Source organism: Sus scrofa, chromosome 8 (assembly GCF_054392235.1).
Source record: "Sus scrofa isolate SSC_HxYL_T2T_F1_AM1 chromosome 8, Sscrofa_HxYL_maternal_Yorkshire_Landrace_v2.0, whole genome shotgun sequence".
NCBI lineage: Eukaryota > Metazoa > Chordata > Mammalia > Artiodactyla > Suidae > Sus > Sus scrofa.
The window spans coordinates 1,547,301-1,563,537 of record NC_139390.1 but is presented as its reverse complement, the minus strand read 5'-3'; the positions used below and the strand labels follow the sequence as shown (position 1 = coordinate 1,563,537).

Genomic DNA, 16,237 nt, shown 5'->3' with positions numbered 1-16,237 from the left:
AGCGGCCCTGGAAAAGACGAAAAGAACAACAACAACAAAAAAGCTGTAAGAGCACCTGACGAAATTTAACGCCCACTTGTGATGACAACACTCAGCAAACACGGAATTGAGGGGTTTCCTCAATCCGATCAAGGTCTCTGCCCAAAAACCTAGTCGCCTTTATACTTGGTGAGGAAAGAGTGAAAGCTGTGCCTGCTGAGGTTCACAGCAAGGTGTGAGGTGTTTCCTCACCGTGCAGGACGTCCTGCCCAGGGCCATCGGCAGAGAACACAGAAAATAGAATCGAATAGCAGTATAGAAATAGCAAAGGGAGAAATGAAACCGTCCCTATTCACAGATGACACGATCGCGTATGCAGAAAACCCTACAGGATCTTAAGAATAAAGTTTTCAAGATACAGAGACATGTTAACCAAAGTGACATTGAAGTCCCATCCCGCAGAATATGTGAACTCCCATGACCTCATTTGGAAATAGGGTCTTTGCAGATATAACGGAAGGTGGTGCCATGCTGGATCGGGTTGGGCCTTAAGTCCAGTGACCAGTGTCCTTACAAGAGAAGGACCAGAAACAGGGAGAAGGCCATGTGAAGATGGACGCAGAGGTGGGCGTGATGTGCTTATGAGCCAAGGACCCCCAGAAGCCTGGAGTGAGATTTCTCCTCTCAGCCTCTGGAAGGAACCAGTCCTGTTGACCTGGATTTTGGATTTATAGCCTCCAGAACTGAGAGAATAAATTTATAAGCCACCGAGTTTGTGGCACCTTGTTATGAGAGCCCCAGGAAACTAAAGCGTAACAACTACTTAGTGTCTTGTCAAAAACATTAAATGCTTAGAGAAATGTTATCAAAAGTGTACAAAATCTCGGGAGTTCCCGTCGTGGCGCAGTGGTTAACAAATCCGACTGGGAACCATGAGGTTGCGGGTTCGATCCCTGGCCTTGCTCAGCGGGTTAAGGATCCGGCATTGCTGTGGCTGTGGTGTAGGCCGGTGGCTACAGCTCTGATTAGACCCTTGGCCTGGGAACCTCCATATGCCGTGGGAGCGGCCCTAGAAAAGGCAAAACAAACCAAAACAAAACAAAAGCACAAAATCTCTTTACAATAAAAGCTACAAAATATTGCTGAGCGACATTCAGCAGCATACAACCAAGACATCAGGCATCACGTTCACACACAGGGACCCAGTGGTCTTAAGACATTGCTTCTTCCCAAACTGAAGTAGAGACTTAATCTCAGGCATAGTCCCAGTAGGACCAACTCCTTCCAAGTGAGACCCTTCCGTTCCCACCTTCTCAGCCTCCCGTGGCTCGTGTGTTAGGCGGCTCGATACAGTCCCGCCAGTCCGTCCGTCCACCCTCCCCGCTGCGTTTCTCTTCCCTGCGAGCCTTATCCTTGGTAGTTTCTAATAATACGCCATCAAGGTCCCAGCTATTTTCTTCCAGTTTGTTAACTGTATCCAGGCTCCGTTTCATCTTAGATTTTTTTCTGAAGACGTTTCCCTCGGGTCTCTCACATCTTCAGCTCTTTCATCGCGTTCACGGTTTCCTTTACTCCCTTGAGCCACTGGCTCACGAACGCGTGGAGGTTCCCGCCTGCAGCGTCGCCGTCTCTGGTTCTGTTCCGTCGCTGGCTGTCTCTCCTGGTGTTGGCACTTTCCTTCTTGGCACGGCCTGCTAACATCTGACTGGATTCCAACATGGTGAATTTTACTTTGCTCAGGACGGGATCGTTTTGCGTTGGACTTTGTCCTCGCCGGCCGGTGAGTTACTTAGGGCCGGCTGGACCCTTCTGAGGCTGGCATCGGTCAGCCTTACATTTGGTCCTGGGGTCAGGAGAACCCCTGCTAAGCTGATACCCTCTGAGGCGCCACAGCCGTGCCTGAGCGTCACCAGGCCTCCTGCCGGGTCGGTAGAAACAGCCTATTTCAGCCCTACTGCGTTCTGGTGGCTTTCCCCTGGACTCCCGGAATTTTACACCACGCAGGCAGGCACAGATCCGTAGATTCCAGGGGACTTGGCGATCTCAGCCCCATCCTGTCTGGAACCTGCCCCCCGAGCTCCAGCCACCCCAGATGCTGACCTCTGCTTCCTTTTTTTTCCCTTTTTATGGCCACACCCTCGACACACGTAAGTTCCCTGGCCAGGGACTGAATCCTGGCTGCAGAGGCGACCTGTGCTGCAGCGGCGGCAATGCCAGGATCCTTTGACTCACTGCTCTGGGCTGGGGATCAACCCTGCACCTCTGCAGGCTCCTGAGCCACTGCAGTCAGACTCTTAACCCCCTGTGCCAGTGTGAACTCCAGGCCTCTGCTTCCATAACTCAGCAATCCTGCCAGACTCCACCTCCACCCTGCCCTTCACTCAGAAAACACTGCCCCTGCTGCCTGTTGCAGCAGGCGAAACACCGTTGAAAAAATGTTCTTGGAATTCCTGTTATGGCTCAGGAGGTGAAGGATCTGACGTCTCTGTGAGGATGTGGGTTCAACCCCTGGCCTCATTCAGTGGGTCAAGGATCTGGCATTGCCACAGCTGCGGCGTAGATCACTGATTCGGCTCAATCTGATGTGGCCGTGGCTGTGGTGCGGGTCGCAGCTACAGCGCTGATTCGACCCCTAGCCTGGGAACCTCCACATGCTGTGGGAGTGGCCCTAGAAAAGGCAAAAAGACAAAAAACCAAAAACCAAAAACCAAAAACCCTCAACAAAAACCCCACACTTCAAAAGTGCTTGAAATGTCCTTTTGTGCTCTTTGCTCTTCGGTTTTAATGGTGGACCCAGCACAGACATTGATGGCCTGGGACCGTAAGGACAAAGCAGTCGGGTTACACGGGGTGAGCACTTAGGAGGTTTCATTTGTGTTTAAAACAGTAAAAGAAGTGTGAACTGTGGGTGCGTTTTTTTCTTCTTTTAAAAAATACATTAATGAAATTAAGAATGTTAGGAGTTCCCTGGGGGCTCAGTGGGTTATGACCTCGTGTTGTCACTGCGGTGGCTCAGGCTGGATCCCTGGCCCAGGAACTTCCGCTTGCTGTGGACATGAAAGAACGAAAATCCGTCCTGGTCTGTGCTATTTTGATTGTTTAATGGTACGTGTGTAGGCAAAATTCAATAAAAGAACGCTGTTTCTTTTCTGGCTGCCTACCTATCTAGCTTTATTTCCTCTGAAGATTACTCAGCAGTGTGATCTACATGAGGCTCCCCCAGAGGCTGACCCCGAGTGGGGGAGCGACCTCATCAGGAACCCGGGCCCCTGCTGACAGCGGCCCTGGTGCTGGGTGTCCTGCAGGCACACTGGGGCCTCGGTGTCCCCATTTGTGCACCTAGGGCCGGCCTCACACTTGGCCACAGCAACAAGTCACCTTAGATTCAGGGGCCTGAGTCCATCTGCTATTTTATTTCTCATGCTGCCCCTGAGGAAGGATCCAGAGGGCGGCGGGGTGGGTCCTGCGGGTGGAGCTTCCAGAGACCTGGGAGGGGTGAGGGCCGGTGCCCTGGGTGCCGTGGGGGTGGGGCCCCTCACCCGAGCCCCATCCGCAGTCCTGTGCGAAAACAGCCCGCCCTGGCCCTCTGCAGAGTCTGCCCCGAGCCCGGCCGGGAGGACCGTGGAGTCCGAGTCCCTGTCCCTCTGGAGGACGCTGCTCTGCCGAGGCTGAGGCCCGGCCTCGGTTTCACTGGATCACCTCCCGCCCAGCAAAAGCCCGCCCCCCCTGGAACCCGCCCCCCCCGCCTGCTGGTACCTCCTTTGCTCTCGAAAACCAACCGGCTCCCCCCGCCGCCCTCCAGGCCCCTCGGGGGCTCAGAGCCTGTCCCGGCCACACAGCATGAGGCCTTCTGTCCATGGCCTGACATCCCCCCGGGCCTCTGTGGCCCGTCCTCCCCAGGGCTCAGACCCGGGCCTGGGGGCCTTGCCTCCTCCCTGCGTCCGGCCGTCAGCATCCCGCCCCCCAGCCTGTCTCGGGCTCAGAGCCAGGCCACGCACACTCCCCACTCGGAAGGAAGCGGGGCCCTCGCCGCCGCCGCCCTTCTCAGGGACAAGCTGTATGGTTCTCTGCGCAGAGGCAGCTTCGCCAAGAGGCTGCGGTTCCTCCCGTCACTTCACCGTTAGCACCTTGTTACCAACTTACAACGGAGGAAGCATCTGCAGGCCTTCACTGTTTTGGAGAGGTTCCCCCCCAAACTGGAGGGGTACCTGCCTCTAAAGCCACTTGTGAGCCCTGCCCGCAACCCACTCCCCTCTGGCCTCCGCCCCCTCCCCCCGGCCACCCGCTGCCCCTCTCGGCACTTACCGCTGCCCACTGACACCTGCTGAGGACCTGGTGACCTCCATCCCGGGCCTGGGCCCCTCTGGTGCTCCAAGGCCCCGGTGACCTGCTGACTGGAGGGCGGCGAGGGCATCGTGGGCTGTAAGCTGACGCGGGAGGTGCCCCAGGGCTGGCGGCCCGGGGTCCCCTGAAGCCCCCGGCCGCTCGCCCGCCCCGCCCGGACCCCGTCGCCATCCCGCCCGGCACAAAGCAAGCGGACCAGGTCTCCTGCTGTACTAATGTATTCCATCTTTCAAAAAGAAAGACATGATTTTAATATTACTTAACAATATGTTAAAAAGTAGCCAGGCAGGCCTCCGTGTTAAATCAGTCGGACTCTCTAACGGGCTGGATGGTGTGAGTACTGGGTGGGCGTGGTTTCGGACGTTCTCCTTCTGCGAGGGTCTTACACAAGCTGGCTACAAGTCAGGGGTCAGACACGGACAGCGCGACGTGTACACTCTCGACAGCGGACTGTGGAGGACGGGGAGCCCTGCCGCCCGGCCGCCTGGGGGGGACGCAGGGCACAGGGCTGAGGGCGGCGACGCCCCGCGGGGGCGGGAGGCGCACGGGGCGCGGTGCAGAGGCGACGGAGCCACGTGGTGATGCAAACGCGCCGCCGGTCGCAGCCCAGCCTCCGCGGCCGCGGCGGCGGAAGAGCTGGCGGAGCTTCGGTTCCGACCCGACGGCACAGCGCTACGGTCAAGGCGTCTCATCACAGACTACACGCACACGAGCTAACAACGCGGGTCGAGCAGCAGGTTCTCGGCCGGGAGGGGGAGGAGCGGCGGCCCCCGCGCTGCCCGGGGCGGGCACGGCAGCTCCGGGCCTGGCCCACCGCCCGCGCGCCCCTCTCCAGGCGGTCCTCGTTCAGTGGGCAGCGAAGGTGGCCTTTTTCAAGCTGAAGTTGGACCAGTTGATGGACAGTCTCTGTCGGGTCTGTCTAGCGGAATCCAAACAGAACCTGCAGGACAAGAAGCCAGAGAATCACGGAGGGAAAGGGCGCCCGCGGGCTCCTGGCCGCCGGAGGAGGCGGTCCTGCCTTCAGGACACTGGCCAGCACCCTGGACACCTCGGGGCCTTGCAGCCGCTTCTCTCCCTCAGGGCAGCTGCCCCAAGGAAGCTCGTGACGAGCCCGCCTGAGAACGGGGTGGGGTGGGGGGCTGCCCTCCCTCGGCCGCCAAGGCCCAGCTGAGCGTGACCTGAAGCACAACTGTGTGCGGGGACACCACTTCCACGCTGCCCCCTCCCGATCCTTCAGCACCCGGGATCGATCCCAAACCGCAGGCGGGACCTGCCTCCCAGGCACTGATGGCCGATTTTTATGGACAGACGGACGGATACAGACACACATACACACAGACTTTGTTTTTTGCCTTTTTGTTTTCTGTCGCACCCTCGGCACATGGAGGTTCCCAGGCTGGGGGTTGAATCAGAGCTGCAGCCGCCGGCCTACACCACAGCCACAGCCACGCAGGATCCAAGCCGCGTCTGCGACCCACACCACAGTTCACGGCAACACCGGATCCTTAACCCATTGAGCGAGGCCAGGGATCGAACCTGCAATCTCATGGATACTAGTCGGGTTCTTAACCTGCTGAGCTAGGATGGTAATTCCCAATTTCTGTGTTAAATGAAAGAAAGAACATCTTTCAAAAACTTTTCCTCTGCAGCGTCTCTGAAGTTCTCGGCCTTCTAGCACTAACCTGGGCGGCAGGAACTTGAATGAAGCCTGAAAATGCTATCGATATCTCTTGCCCCACCCACTGTGAAAACTCAGAAAGTTATTAAAACACAGGGACGCTGGTGCCCAGACACAGACCTGTAAAAACACAGTGACCTGTTCAGAAAGACTCTGAACTTGGGTCCCTGCCTCACCCCAGACTCGAGATGGGTTAAGATTTGAAGTGTCACACGCAAACCTTTTACTTTGAAGTATAGGTGATATCTTTCTGACTTCAGAACAGGAAAAGATTTGAAATACCAACCATAAAATAAAAGGTTGATGAATTAAGTAACATTAAAACCGACAATTAGGAGTTCCCGTCGTGGCTCGGTGGTTAACGAACCCAACTAGGAACCATGAGGTTGCGGGTTCGATCTCTGGCCTTGCAAAGTGGGTTAAGGATCCAGGGTTGCCCTGAGCTGTGGTGTAGGTCGCAGACGAGGCTCGGATCCTGAGTTGCTGTGGCTGTGGTGTAGCCCGGCGGCTACAGCTCTGATTTGACCCCTAGCCTGGGAACCTCCATATGCCGCGGGAGCAGCCCTAGAAAAGGCAAAAAGACCAAAAAAAAAAAAAAAAAAAAAAAAAAAAAAAAACCCCAAAAAACCCGACAATTAGCTTTAAAGAAAGCGAGCACACACTACTTGCAGCACACCACGCAAGGCTGGTAGGCAGCTGTGCAACATCACAGGACAGTAGAAGGGAACGCAGGTGGCTGACACGTGGGCCGACGAAGCGCCCGTCACGGGACATGCGAGCCGTCAACTGTGGGTCCCGGGCCCGACCAGCGCTGGGGAGCAGCCAGGTCGCCTGCCAGACCAGGTCAAGCCGCCCTGGCAGAGAGTCTGGATCTTGTAAAGTCACCTTCCACGCAACCCAGCACACGGCCCCGCCAGGCCCAGGCGCAGTGAGGTGTGTTCTTACGGCTGCAGCCGTGGACACCTACGGCTTCGAGGAGGGATTGCACACGGTGCTCGTGGAGGAAGCGACGTGCACCAACACGGTAAAGCTGCTTCCGGGTTCAGAAGCACCGCAAGCCAGTGCCGAGGACGCCCGGAGGAGCAAAGGGCTGCGAGGACGGCTGAGCACAGAGGCTGGGACGGTGGCTGCCCCTGGGGCTGGCAGCGTGGGCTTTCTTGACTAGGAGTGGTTACCTGTGGACACGTGTCCTGCACAACGGGTGTGAGTGTGCGTGACCCAGTCCACAGCTGACAACGCCAGGGGCTGGGAGCCGGTGATCCAGCTCCCGCCGGGCCCTGTGCTGCGAGGCCCGGTGGGAGGCTTGCTGTGGTTCAGGCTGCAGCTCTTCTCTGCGCGGCTTGGAGCAGGGCAAGGGCTGGTGGGGGCCGGTGGAGGCTGCTGCCAGAGTGGAGGGGAGCCAGGAGAGGCAGCGCTGGAAACTTCAGAAGCTTTAAAGGCAGCATCGCCAGGGCTCGGGGTTTGAGCAAGGGACCCGGACTCCGGAGGGGGCCGGGGGCTTCGTCCGCCCGGACAGAATCCACGGACGAGCAGCACCCACGACTGTGGTGAAACGACTTAACCAGTTTAAGCAAAACCCCCTTCATATCACCTGCTGGAGCCTTTGTGACCTGCCTGCTCTTCTAGGGGGATATCAGAATCCTTTTTTTTGTCTTTTTCGCTAAATGTAACACAGGCAGAAGCGCGAATGAAACGCATGTAAGATCTAACGATGGTTACAAGGCACACACGTGCATCACCTGCCAAGCTGGGGACACTGCCAGCGCCCAGGTGACGCCTGCCCGGGGTCTTTTCTTGTCACGGCCTCCCTCCCCTCAGCTGACCACTGTCCTGGGGTTTTGGGGGTTGTCTCCCTGCCTTTCTTTCCCTTTTTTTTTTTTTTCTTTTTGCCTTTTCTAGGGCCGCTTCCGCGGCATGTGGAGGTTCCCAGGCTTGGGGTCTAATGGGAGCTGTAGCCGCCGGCCTACACCACAGCCACAGCAACGCGGGATCTGAGCCGAATCTGCAACCTACACCACAGCTCACAGCAACACCGGATCCTTGGCCCACTGAGCGAGGCCAGGGACGGAACCCGCAACCTCACAGTTCCTAGTCGAATTCGTTAACCACTGCGCCATGACGGGAGCTCCTCCCCGCCTGTCTTTACAGCCTTAACCCCCACGTATGTGGCCGAAGAGCGGACTCCACGTCTCGAAGCGCGCGCTCCTGAGGCGGCGTCTCCACCGTAAGCTGCCCTCGTGCCCGGCTGGTGCGGAGGGCCGGGAACCCAGCGACTCCCTCCGGACACAGGACAGCTCCCCGGGCCCCCCAGGTCTCCTTGCTGCCGCGGCCCCGACGAATGTGTCTGCTGTCACCACCGCTCAAGCTGCGTGTCGGCGTCGGGCCTAAGAGTAGCCTCCAGGGGTGCGTGTCAGGCCTGGGTTCTGGCACCAGCCGCTGCTTCCGAGGGTCTGACGCCTGGCTTGCGACTGCTGAGCAGCGGCCTCTGGCTGGAGAGGGACCTTTTATCTGCTCTTCTGCGGGGCCGTTTGGGTTGCTCCCAGCTTGGGCTACAAACAAGACTCCCAGGAACATTCAGGAATGAGTCTCTGGGCACACACACTGCTCTCCCGCGGACTTCTGGGCAGAGCCCTAGGAGCGGAGCTGCCGGCCTCAGGTGGGCACGTTATGCAAGGTCCTTTATTCTGCCTGCTTGAAGCATCCCGTGAGCTGGGTATCACGTCCATTCCAGGCGCCGTCCGCGAGACGCGCCCACCTGCAGACGGCTCCCGTCCTCCCTGCACCGTCCCTCCTGTGACTGAAGCACAAGCTGTCCACCCCAGCGGGTTTCAGAAACACCGTGTTAAGCTCCACAAAACCCTCCTTGGCTTTTATATGTACTTGGCAAGCGTCTGGTGTGGCTCAAAGGTGCTAATTCTGTAGCAGCACCTCGTGGCCCGGGTCCTCAGAGCTCTTGCACGAGGCTCGTTGGGTGTACGCGTGCACACTGCACGCTGCGGCGCTGAAGCGCCGTCTTCATTTACACCACACGTGTGAATCACTGACGGTGCAGAGGGAAACCGCAGGACTTCGTACGCGTCTCCCACAGCCAGGCTCCTGCTGAGCGGTCCAGGCGCTCCTCCGCAGGTTCGCATGCGCTCGATCAGACCGTCTGTAAGTGGACCTGCCTCTCCTCCTTCCCACTCCTTGTGCCTTTGGCTCCTGCCCGGGCCCACCACGCGCACCAGGAACCGCAGTTTAAAGCTGGACAGAAGTGGGATCAGAGAGCTTCTCTGTTTTGCACCTGTTTCCACATCGTTCCATTTCCGGAAATGTTTTTGGTAAATCATGCAGACTTCTTTTCTTTCTTGGTAAATCCCTCTTTTCAGGTTAAACGTGTCTCCTTCTGTTGCTAGTGACTGTTTTTCTTCCTTCCTTCTTTTGTAAATGGCCACACCCGCAGTGTACGGACGTTCCCAGGCTGGGGATCAAACCCAGGGCACAGCCGAGTGGGATCCTTTACCCACTGCACTGGGCCAGGGATCGAACCCACACCACAGCAGCGACCTGAGTGACACCACCAAGTCCTTCACCTGATGAGCCACCAGGAACGCCTGATAATCCATTAAGGAGCTGGTGCTGTCACCTCTGTGTCAGGGGTTTGGTCCCTGGCCCAGGAACTTCCACGTTCTGCAGAAGCAGCCAAAAAAAGCATATTCATGAGAGAAACAAATCTGCAATTTTTCATTTTTTCTGGTATTGTTTTTGGCAGATTTGGGTACCAACATTTTATGTCTCTCATAAAAAGAAGCGGGGAGCTCTCCTTTCATCGCTCTGGTAGAAGCAACAAGACTGAGCGACCTGGTCTTGGAAATTCCGGGAGAATTCTCGGTGAAGTGGTCAGAATGCAGTTTTCTCACTGGGGAGACAGAACTGCTGCTTTAATCTAAAGTCAGGGGACCATTCAGGTTGTTTTCTTTTTTAACGATTTTTACTTTCTCCGTTAGAGCTGGTCTACGGTGTTGTCAATTTCTACTGTACAGCAAAGTGACCCAGTCACACACATACATTCTTTTTCTCACATTATCCTCCATCGTCTTCCATCCAGGTTATTTTTTTATTAGGTTAGTTTAGTAATGTATTCACAAAATCAAAGAAACCCTTTAAGCTATGGAAAGTTCCAAAAACACACAAAAACAGAGCATGGTAAAATGAACAAAGCCTTCATCCAACTTTTGCTAATTGTCAGTATTTTGTTTCTTCCGCCATCTAATTATGGTATTTTGGGGCATCTCCCCCCGCCCCCGACCGTGCCCGAGGCGTGTGGACGTTCCGGCCAGGGATCAAACCCGGGCCACAGCAGTGACAATGCTGGCACCTTAACCCTCTGCACGAGAGGGTTCCTCTCCAGTTTTTTTTTTTTTTTAGCTCTTTTTGGGTTTTGATATTTTTCCTTCTACTGATGAGCAATCTATATGCCCTGTTTCTCTTCTTTTACTGCTTTTGGTCTTGAAACTGTCTGACCCACTCGGCTGAAAGCCTGAACCAGAGAGGACCCTCGGCTCTGGAGATTTCACAGCTGACTCGCACGTGAATGCCGTTCAGGACTGGGATGCTTTGAAACACACCGTCGTTTAGACAGTAACCTAGACTCAGCCGTCTCTTTTTCATTCCTTCCTGCGTGTCAGACCCCCCTTCCGAGACGGATGTCCTTCTCTTAAGTGTAAGGTTAGCTGTTTCCTTTTAAACAAGTCTCTCTGTAGCAGGCACCTGCGGTTCTCTTTATTACGGGAACAACGGTTGCAGTTTTGTGGGATACGTAATCACAGGCTGGGGACCTTCTCTCTGCACTAAACGTCGCCCGCGGTCCCGCGTTCACGTGCTGGGTCCAGGAAGGGAGTTGGGTCTGTTTAGCCTGTCGACACGACGTGCGTGGTGCTTTCGAGCTGGGAGCTTCACGCTTCCCTTCAGCTCTGTGGACGCCTCCGCGTCTTGCCTCTCCGTTTTCTCTCAGCGGGGCTGCGCACCTAGCCCTCCTCCTCCTGCAGCTTCTATCCTCCGTACATCTTGTGGCCTTCTGGGTGCGTTCTTCAGACACACCCTGCAGTGGGTTAACTCTTTCCTCGGCAGAGTCTCGTCTGTCACCTATTTCCTGAGGTCTCAATTTTAGTAAGTGTAGGTTTCGCTTCTAGATTTTTGCTGTTTTTCCTAAGTCTTGTTTGTAAGGTCATGCCTGATGTTAAGGTGGGTGAATCCTACAAGTCTACCTGGGGGGAGATGTCACCCGAGAAATGCCCCTAATTCTGTCCCCTGCTCCCCAGAAGCCAGCTCAGGGCAAACTGTGAGGAACCCCAGTAATTCAGCTCTAGGTTCTTCTGGACTTTGGACAGAAGCCTCCGCGGCGTCTCCGAATGGCAAGTCCATTTCCCCGTTCATATCTTTATCCGTTTCTTTTTATGCCTTCACAAATAGAAGGTGTGTAACGGGCACCCTTACCGTTATTTTTTAATCTCAAAGAATAACTTGTAATGTTTCACCGAAGTATAACAATTATTGTATTTCATGGATACTTTTTATCATGTTAAGCATGTGCCCTTCAGTTACGAGGTTTACTATGAATGAATGTGTATCTCTAGCAAAGGCTTTGCTTCATGTACTAAATTTAAAACGGACACACACATTATACAGCGAATGTATATAACTTGCAGAAACACTGAGAATTTTACGATCTTTCAGGTCTGAATGACTTTCTCCACTGCAGAGTGCTTCTTTGGTGAGCGTGGGTGTACGCGCGTGTGTGTTATTTGAAACAAAGCGGTTAGAGTTCTCCGAAGAAAGAACAAGGAGCTTTAAAGCAAACTCCTCCTGCCACGACCCATACAGTAGATGATACGGAACACGTGACGACACGTCTTACTAAATGCGTACTCACCAAGTCCGCTTACCAGGAGCAAAGTATCGAAAACGGCACTTTTCTCCTGAAAGCACGTCCTATCGTGGGCCCCAGTGCCAGCCAGCGCACATCAGGTCAGCGTGGAGGCTTGTGAGAAGCCAGATGCTGGGCCCGAGTTCCCAGGTGGTGCTGCTGGTCCAGGACCAGTGCGAGGCCCACTGCAGGGAGCCAGTCCACACACGCGGGGGAGGGGGACGGGGTCGGGGAGGGGGAGGCGGCCGCGAGCTCAGGTGCGGGCGGGCACGCGGGGTGAGCAGGAAGCCGTCCCAACCTCAGAGGCAGGACATTTACCTTTTGAAATATTCCACTTCCCGCTCCGTCTCATCCATGTCCACGCTGTCCAGGTCGATGTCTTTAGGCAGAAAGACGTCATCTGTACAACGAGAGACAGTCAGTCACGACAGGAGGCCACCTCTCGCCAGAAGAGACCAGCACACCTGCTTTGCTTTCATTTCGACCCTCGGCCAAAGGCGGGCCGGTCTCTCACGCGCAGTGAACCCCCGGTCCCTGGAGCCTGGAAGCGCCCGCGTGCGAGCAAAGGAACCCCTGCCTCAGGCCCGGAGGAGACCCGCCTGTGGCCACCCGGGCCTCTGCCGCCCATCGACGGGACTCCGCCCACGGGACAGCCCTGGAGAAGGTTCCCGGACACCTAGGTCTGTCCTACGTCCTGCTGCAGGGAGGGGGGGGAGTGGGGGGGGGAAGGGCCACGGCTTCAGCACGGACGCCGTGTCTGGGCCCAGGTCGCAGGCGGCCCTCTGGCATTCAGTTAACACAAGCAGCATCCCAGAGACTTCGGCGCCAGAGGCTCCCTTAGGGCACAGCCGGCTGCCCTGCTGCAGTGGCAGGTGGCCACGGCCACGGCTCTGCCCAAGGCCCGCCCCCTCGCCCTGTCCCCACCGGAGCGTGGCAAGCTTCCGGAGTCTTTAATACAGACCCCTTTCCTCCCATCGCTGGACTCGCGCAGCAGCTCACCAGGGCCTGGTCCACCGACATGCGGCAGCTGGCGCCCCCGGGACTCCCAGCGCCTGATGGGCGCCCTCACACACCTCTGAGGACCTGTGTGACCGCGGCCCCGCCGCACAGACAAGCCCGGCCGCTGTACCCGCGGTTTCCACCACCTGGATGCCAACGCCACGCAACCGCCTCCCTGAGCTGCACGTCCGTAAAGGCCCAGCTCCATCAGCCCCTCGCCAGGCATCCGGCCCCCAACACAGGCAACGCCGGCCTCCTTGTGATCTGCGGCAGCCGCGCTTTTTCTGACAGTGGCCTGGAAACGACCTTCCCACCTGCTCCTGACACTCCATCACTCCTGTCGTCCTGCTGGGTGGGTTCCTGTCTCTACCCCACTGCTGCTGCCTCTGTGCCCCGGCAGGCTCCTTGGTGCAGGCATCCGGCTGCACGGAGGCGCCCTCACACCACGGCCCCCAGCCGAGTCCCCCCACCCCCAAGGCACCCTGGACGCCTGTGGGCAGACATGGCTCGGAGGCCCCGGTCAAGGACGATGACGCGGCAGGAAGGCCGAGGTGGGGTAGGGTGTTTACAGACCTAAAGAAAGCCCACCCAAGCGGCCCTTCCACTGGCAGCTCCAGCCCCAAACACGGAGCACGCGCGTCTGCAGAGAGGCTGGCTCGATGCAGTGACTCCTAACCCTTTTTCTGGTTGGAAATGACGATCAGGATTAAAAATCTCGGCGTAAGAAAAAAATGGGTCAGAACATACCCAGACCCCGAATCAGCCATGTCACACAGAACCCGTAGTGCCAGGAGTGGAAAGTGTGAGCTAAGAACGCCACGCCAGGCCGGGCTGTCTGTGCAGAAGGGGACGAAGGCGTCGCCGCACCCTGCCCGTCTGCACGGGCGCGAGGGCTCCGTCCCCCGGTCCCTACATGAGCACGAACGCATCCACTGGGCACCTACAGACACGCGTGGGCCGGCCGGCAGAAATACGGCAGCTGGAGTTCCCGTCGTGGCGCAGTGGTTAACGAATCCGACTAGGAACCATGAGGTTGCGGGTTCGGTCCCTGGCCTTGCTCAGTGGGTTAAGGATCCGGCATTGCCGTGAGCTGTGGTATGGGTCACAGATGTGGCTCGGATCCCGCGTTGCTGTGGCTCTGGCGTAGGCCGGTGGCTACAGCTCCGATTGGACCCCTGGCCTGGGAACCTCCATATGCTTTTCTTGAGCCGTAGGAGCGGCTCAAGAAAAGGCAAAACGACAAAAAAAGAAAAAGAAAAAGAAATTCGGCAGCTGAGCCACAGGAAGAGAGGAGTTCCCGCTGTGGCACAGCAGGTTAAGGAACTGGTGTTGCTGCAGCTACAGATCCCTGGCTCAGGAACTTCCACCTGCCATGTGTGGCTGACAAAGGAAAAAGAACCGGGAAGAGAAGGGATAGCAAAGGAGGGCGGCGAGGACAGGCCAGCAGGTGGCCGTCAGAGTCTTCACCGGAGCAGGGATGGGCTCCGAGGAGGAGTGCAGAGGGAGGCACGAAACCACCAAAGCTCCCAACACCGGAGGTACTTAGAGACAAAAGAGCAAAGAAAACACCTCCCTTAGAAAAAGAACCAGCCAGCGGAAAACACAGCTAATAACGGTGAGATGATGGCAGGGTTGAGACCAGCCTCACGGGTGCATCCACACATGCAGACGGGCTCACCCACATCTGGGTACAAGTGTCACCTGCAGGATGCAGGTGTCCACACTGCGTGCCAGGGAAGGGCCTAAAACCAAGCGCCTCAGGAAGGCCGAGGACAGAGGTGCCCCCACCCCGCCCCGGCAAACAAACAGGGCGAAGGGGCGGCCTCACCATCTGAGACCGAGGAGAACTCAGGCCAGAAGCATGGAACACACAGAGGGGGCATTTTAAAATAGCAAACACCAGGCCTCAGTAAGATGTTTGTTAGGAGTAGTGTGGGACAAGCGACACAGAGACCGCCTTCAGAAAATAAACCTAAGGAGACACAAGAAAACACAGCGAGAAACTCAGTAATAAGTCACAGAATAGAGGAGCTCCTGCTGTGGCTCAGTGGGTTAAGGACCTGACAGTGTCTCTGTGAGGATACAGGTTCAACCCCCGGTCCTGCTCAGTGGGTTAAGGATTCGGTGTTGCCATGAGCTGTGGTGTAGGTTGCAGATGCTGCTTGGATCCAGCATTGCTGTGGCTGTGGTGTAGGCCTGCCGCTGTAGTTCTGATTCGACCCCTAGCCTGGCCTGGCAACTTCCATATGCTGCAGATGCAGTTGTAAAGAGAGAGAGAGAGAAGAAAAAAAAAAAAAAAAAAAAGGCTCTCCCACCTGGAAACCTAAAAGCCACCTATTAAATTACTGGGTGAAAGAGGAAAAAAATTCACATGGAAATTAGTGAATTTCTAAACAGGAAACCAAATGGAAACATTATCAGACACTACAGGATATACTTAAAAGAATGATCAGAGAAAAATTCTAAGTGCTAGATAAACACTCTGACCAACAGAAAGGGAGGAGTGAAAAGAAATGACCTCAGTTCCCAAATCAGAAAGTTGGAAACAAACCACCAAGTGAAACAAAAGCACAGGAAAACACGTTGAAAGTAGAAATTAAAGAGGTAGAGGAAAGAACAACAGTAAAACCCTAATGAATAAATCAAGAGCCTGGCTTTTGAAAACATTAGATAACCTTTGAGTCAAAGAGAATATGGAGAAAGAAAGTACAAATATACAAAATAAGAAAGGACACGAGGACGGGGAAGTGTGATAGGCGGGGAAGCCGGCAGGCGGGACAACCGGCTACAGAGCCAGCTTCGCCGACACTAACCTCGGTGGAGACGAAATACTCCAACTGACCAGCTCCCTCGGAGGAAAGAGAGTGTCCCCAGGAAACAACCCCGCAGAAAGGCTCAGGCCGGGGGCTGCCCAGGAGCGTCCCCTCGAGCCATTCACGCCGAGACAGTCCCAACGGAGGTGACCTGCTCCAGAATACCAAAGAACATGGAAAACCTCTTCTGATTCTTTCTGAAGTCTAACAGGTCTGAGAAGAAAACCCCTGACACAATTCAACACCCGCTCCTGACACAACACCTAAGGACGGCAGCAACCGCTGGGTATTTTCTTACCACGTTAAAATACATAAACCTTACCCTAAAGCCAGATCGTAATGTGGAAACCAGACTTCTCCGTTCAGTTCAAGAATGATGCAAGGAAACAAGGGAAAATAAGAGCCCTAGGAACCGGAAAAGCAGAAGTGCTTCTCCACCTGCAAACCGACGACAGAGCACCTGGCATGCCCCGGCGACGCAACGAGACAGTGAAACAGGAGAGCGGGGCGGGCGATGCC

At 56.0% G+C, this 16,237-nt stretch overlaps 1 protein-coding gene across 7 annotated transcripts in view; it reads right to left on the bottom strand.

Moving 5' to 3' along the window:
* Nucleotides 1-4,528: 4,528 nt before the first annotated feature.
* The window catches only part of FAM193A (family with sequence similarity 193 member A), a 136,354-nt gene continuing 124,645 nt past the window's right edge, over nt 4,529-16,237 (bottom strand). For all 7 annotated transcript variants that reach the window (XM_021100934.2, XM_084971281.1, XM_084971280.1 and 4 more), the window contains 2 exons: nt 12,225-12,306; nt 4,529-5,263 (listed from right to left, as the gene is read on the bottom strand). In XM_021100934.2, coding sequence (XP_020956593.2) covers nt 5,170-5,263; nt 12,225-12,306 — 176 coding nt within the window. In that variant the 3' untranslated portion in view covers nt 4,529-5,169. The remainder of the gene's footprint in view (nt 5,264-12,224; nt 12,307-16,237) is intronic.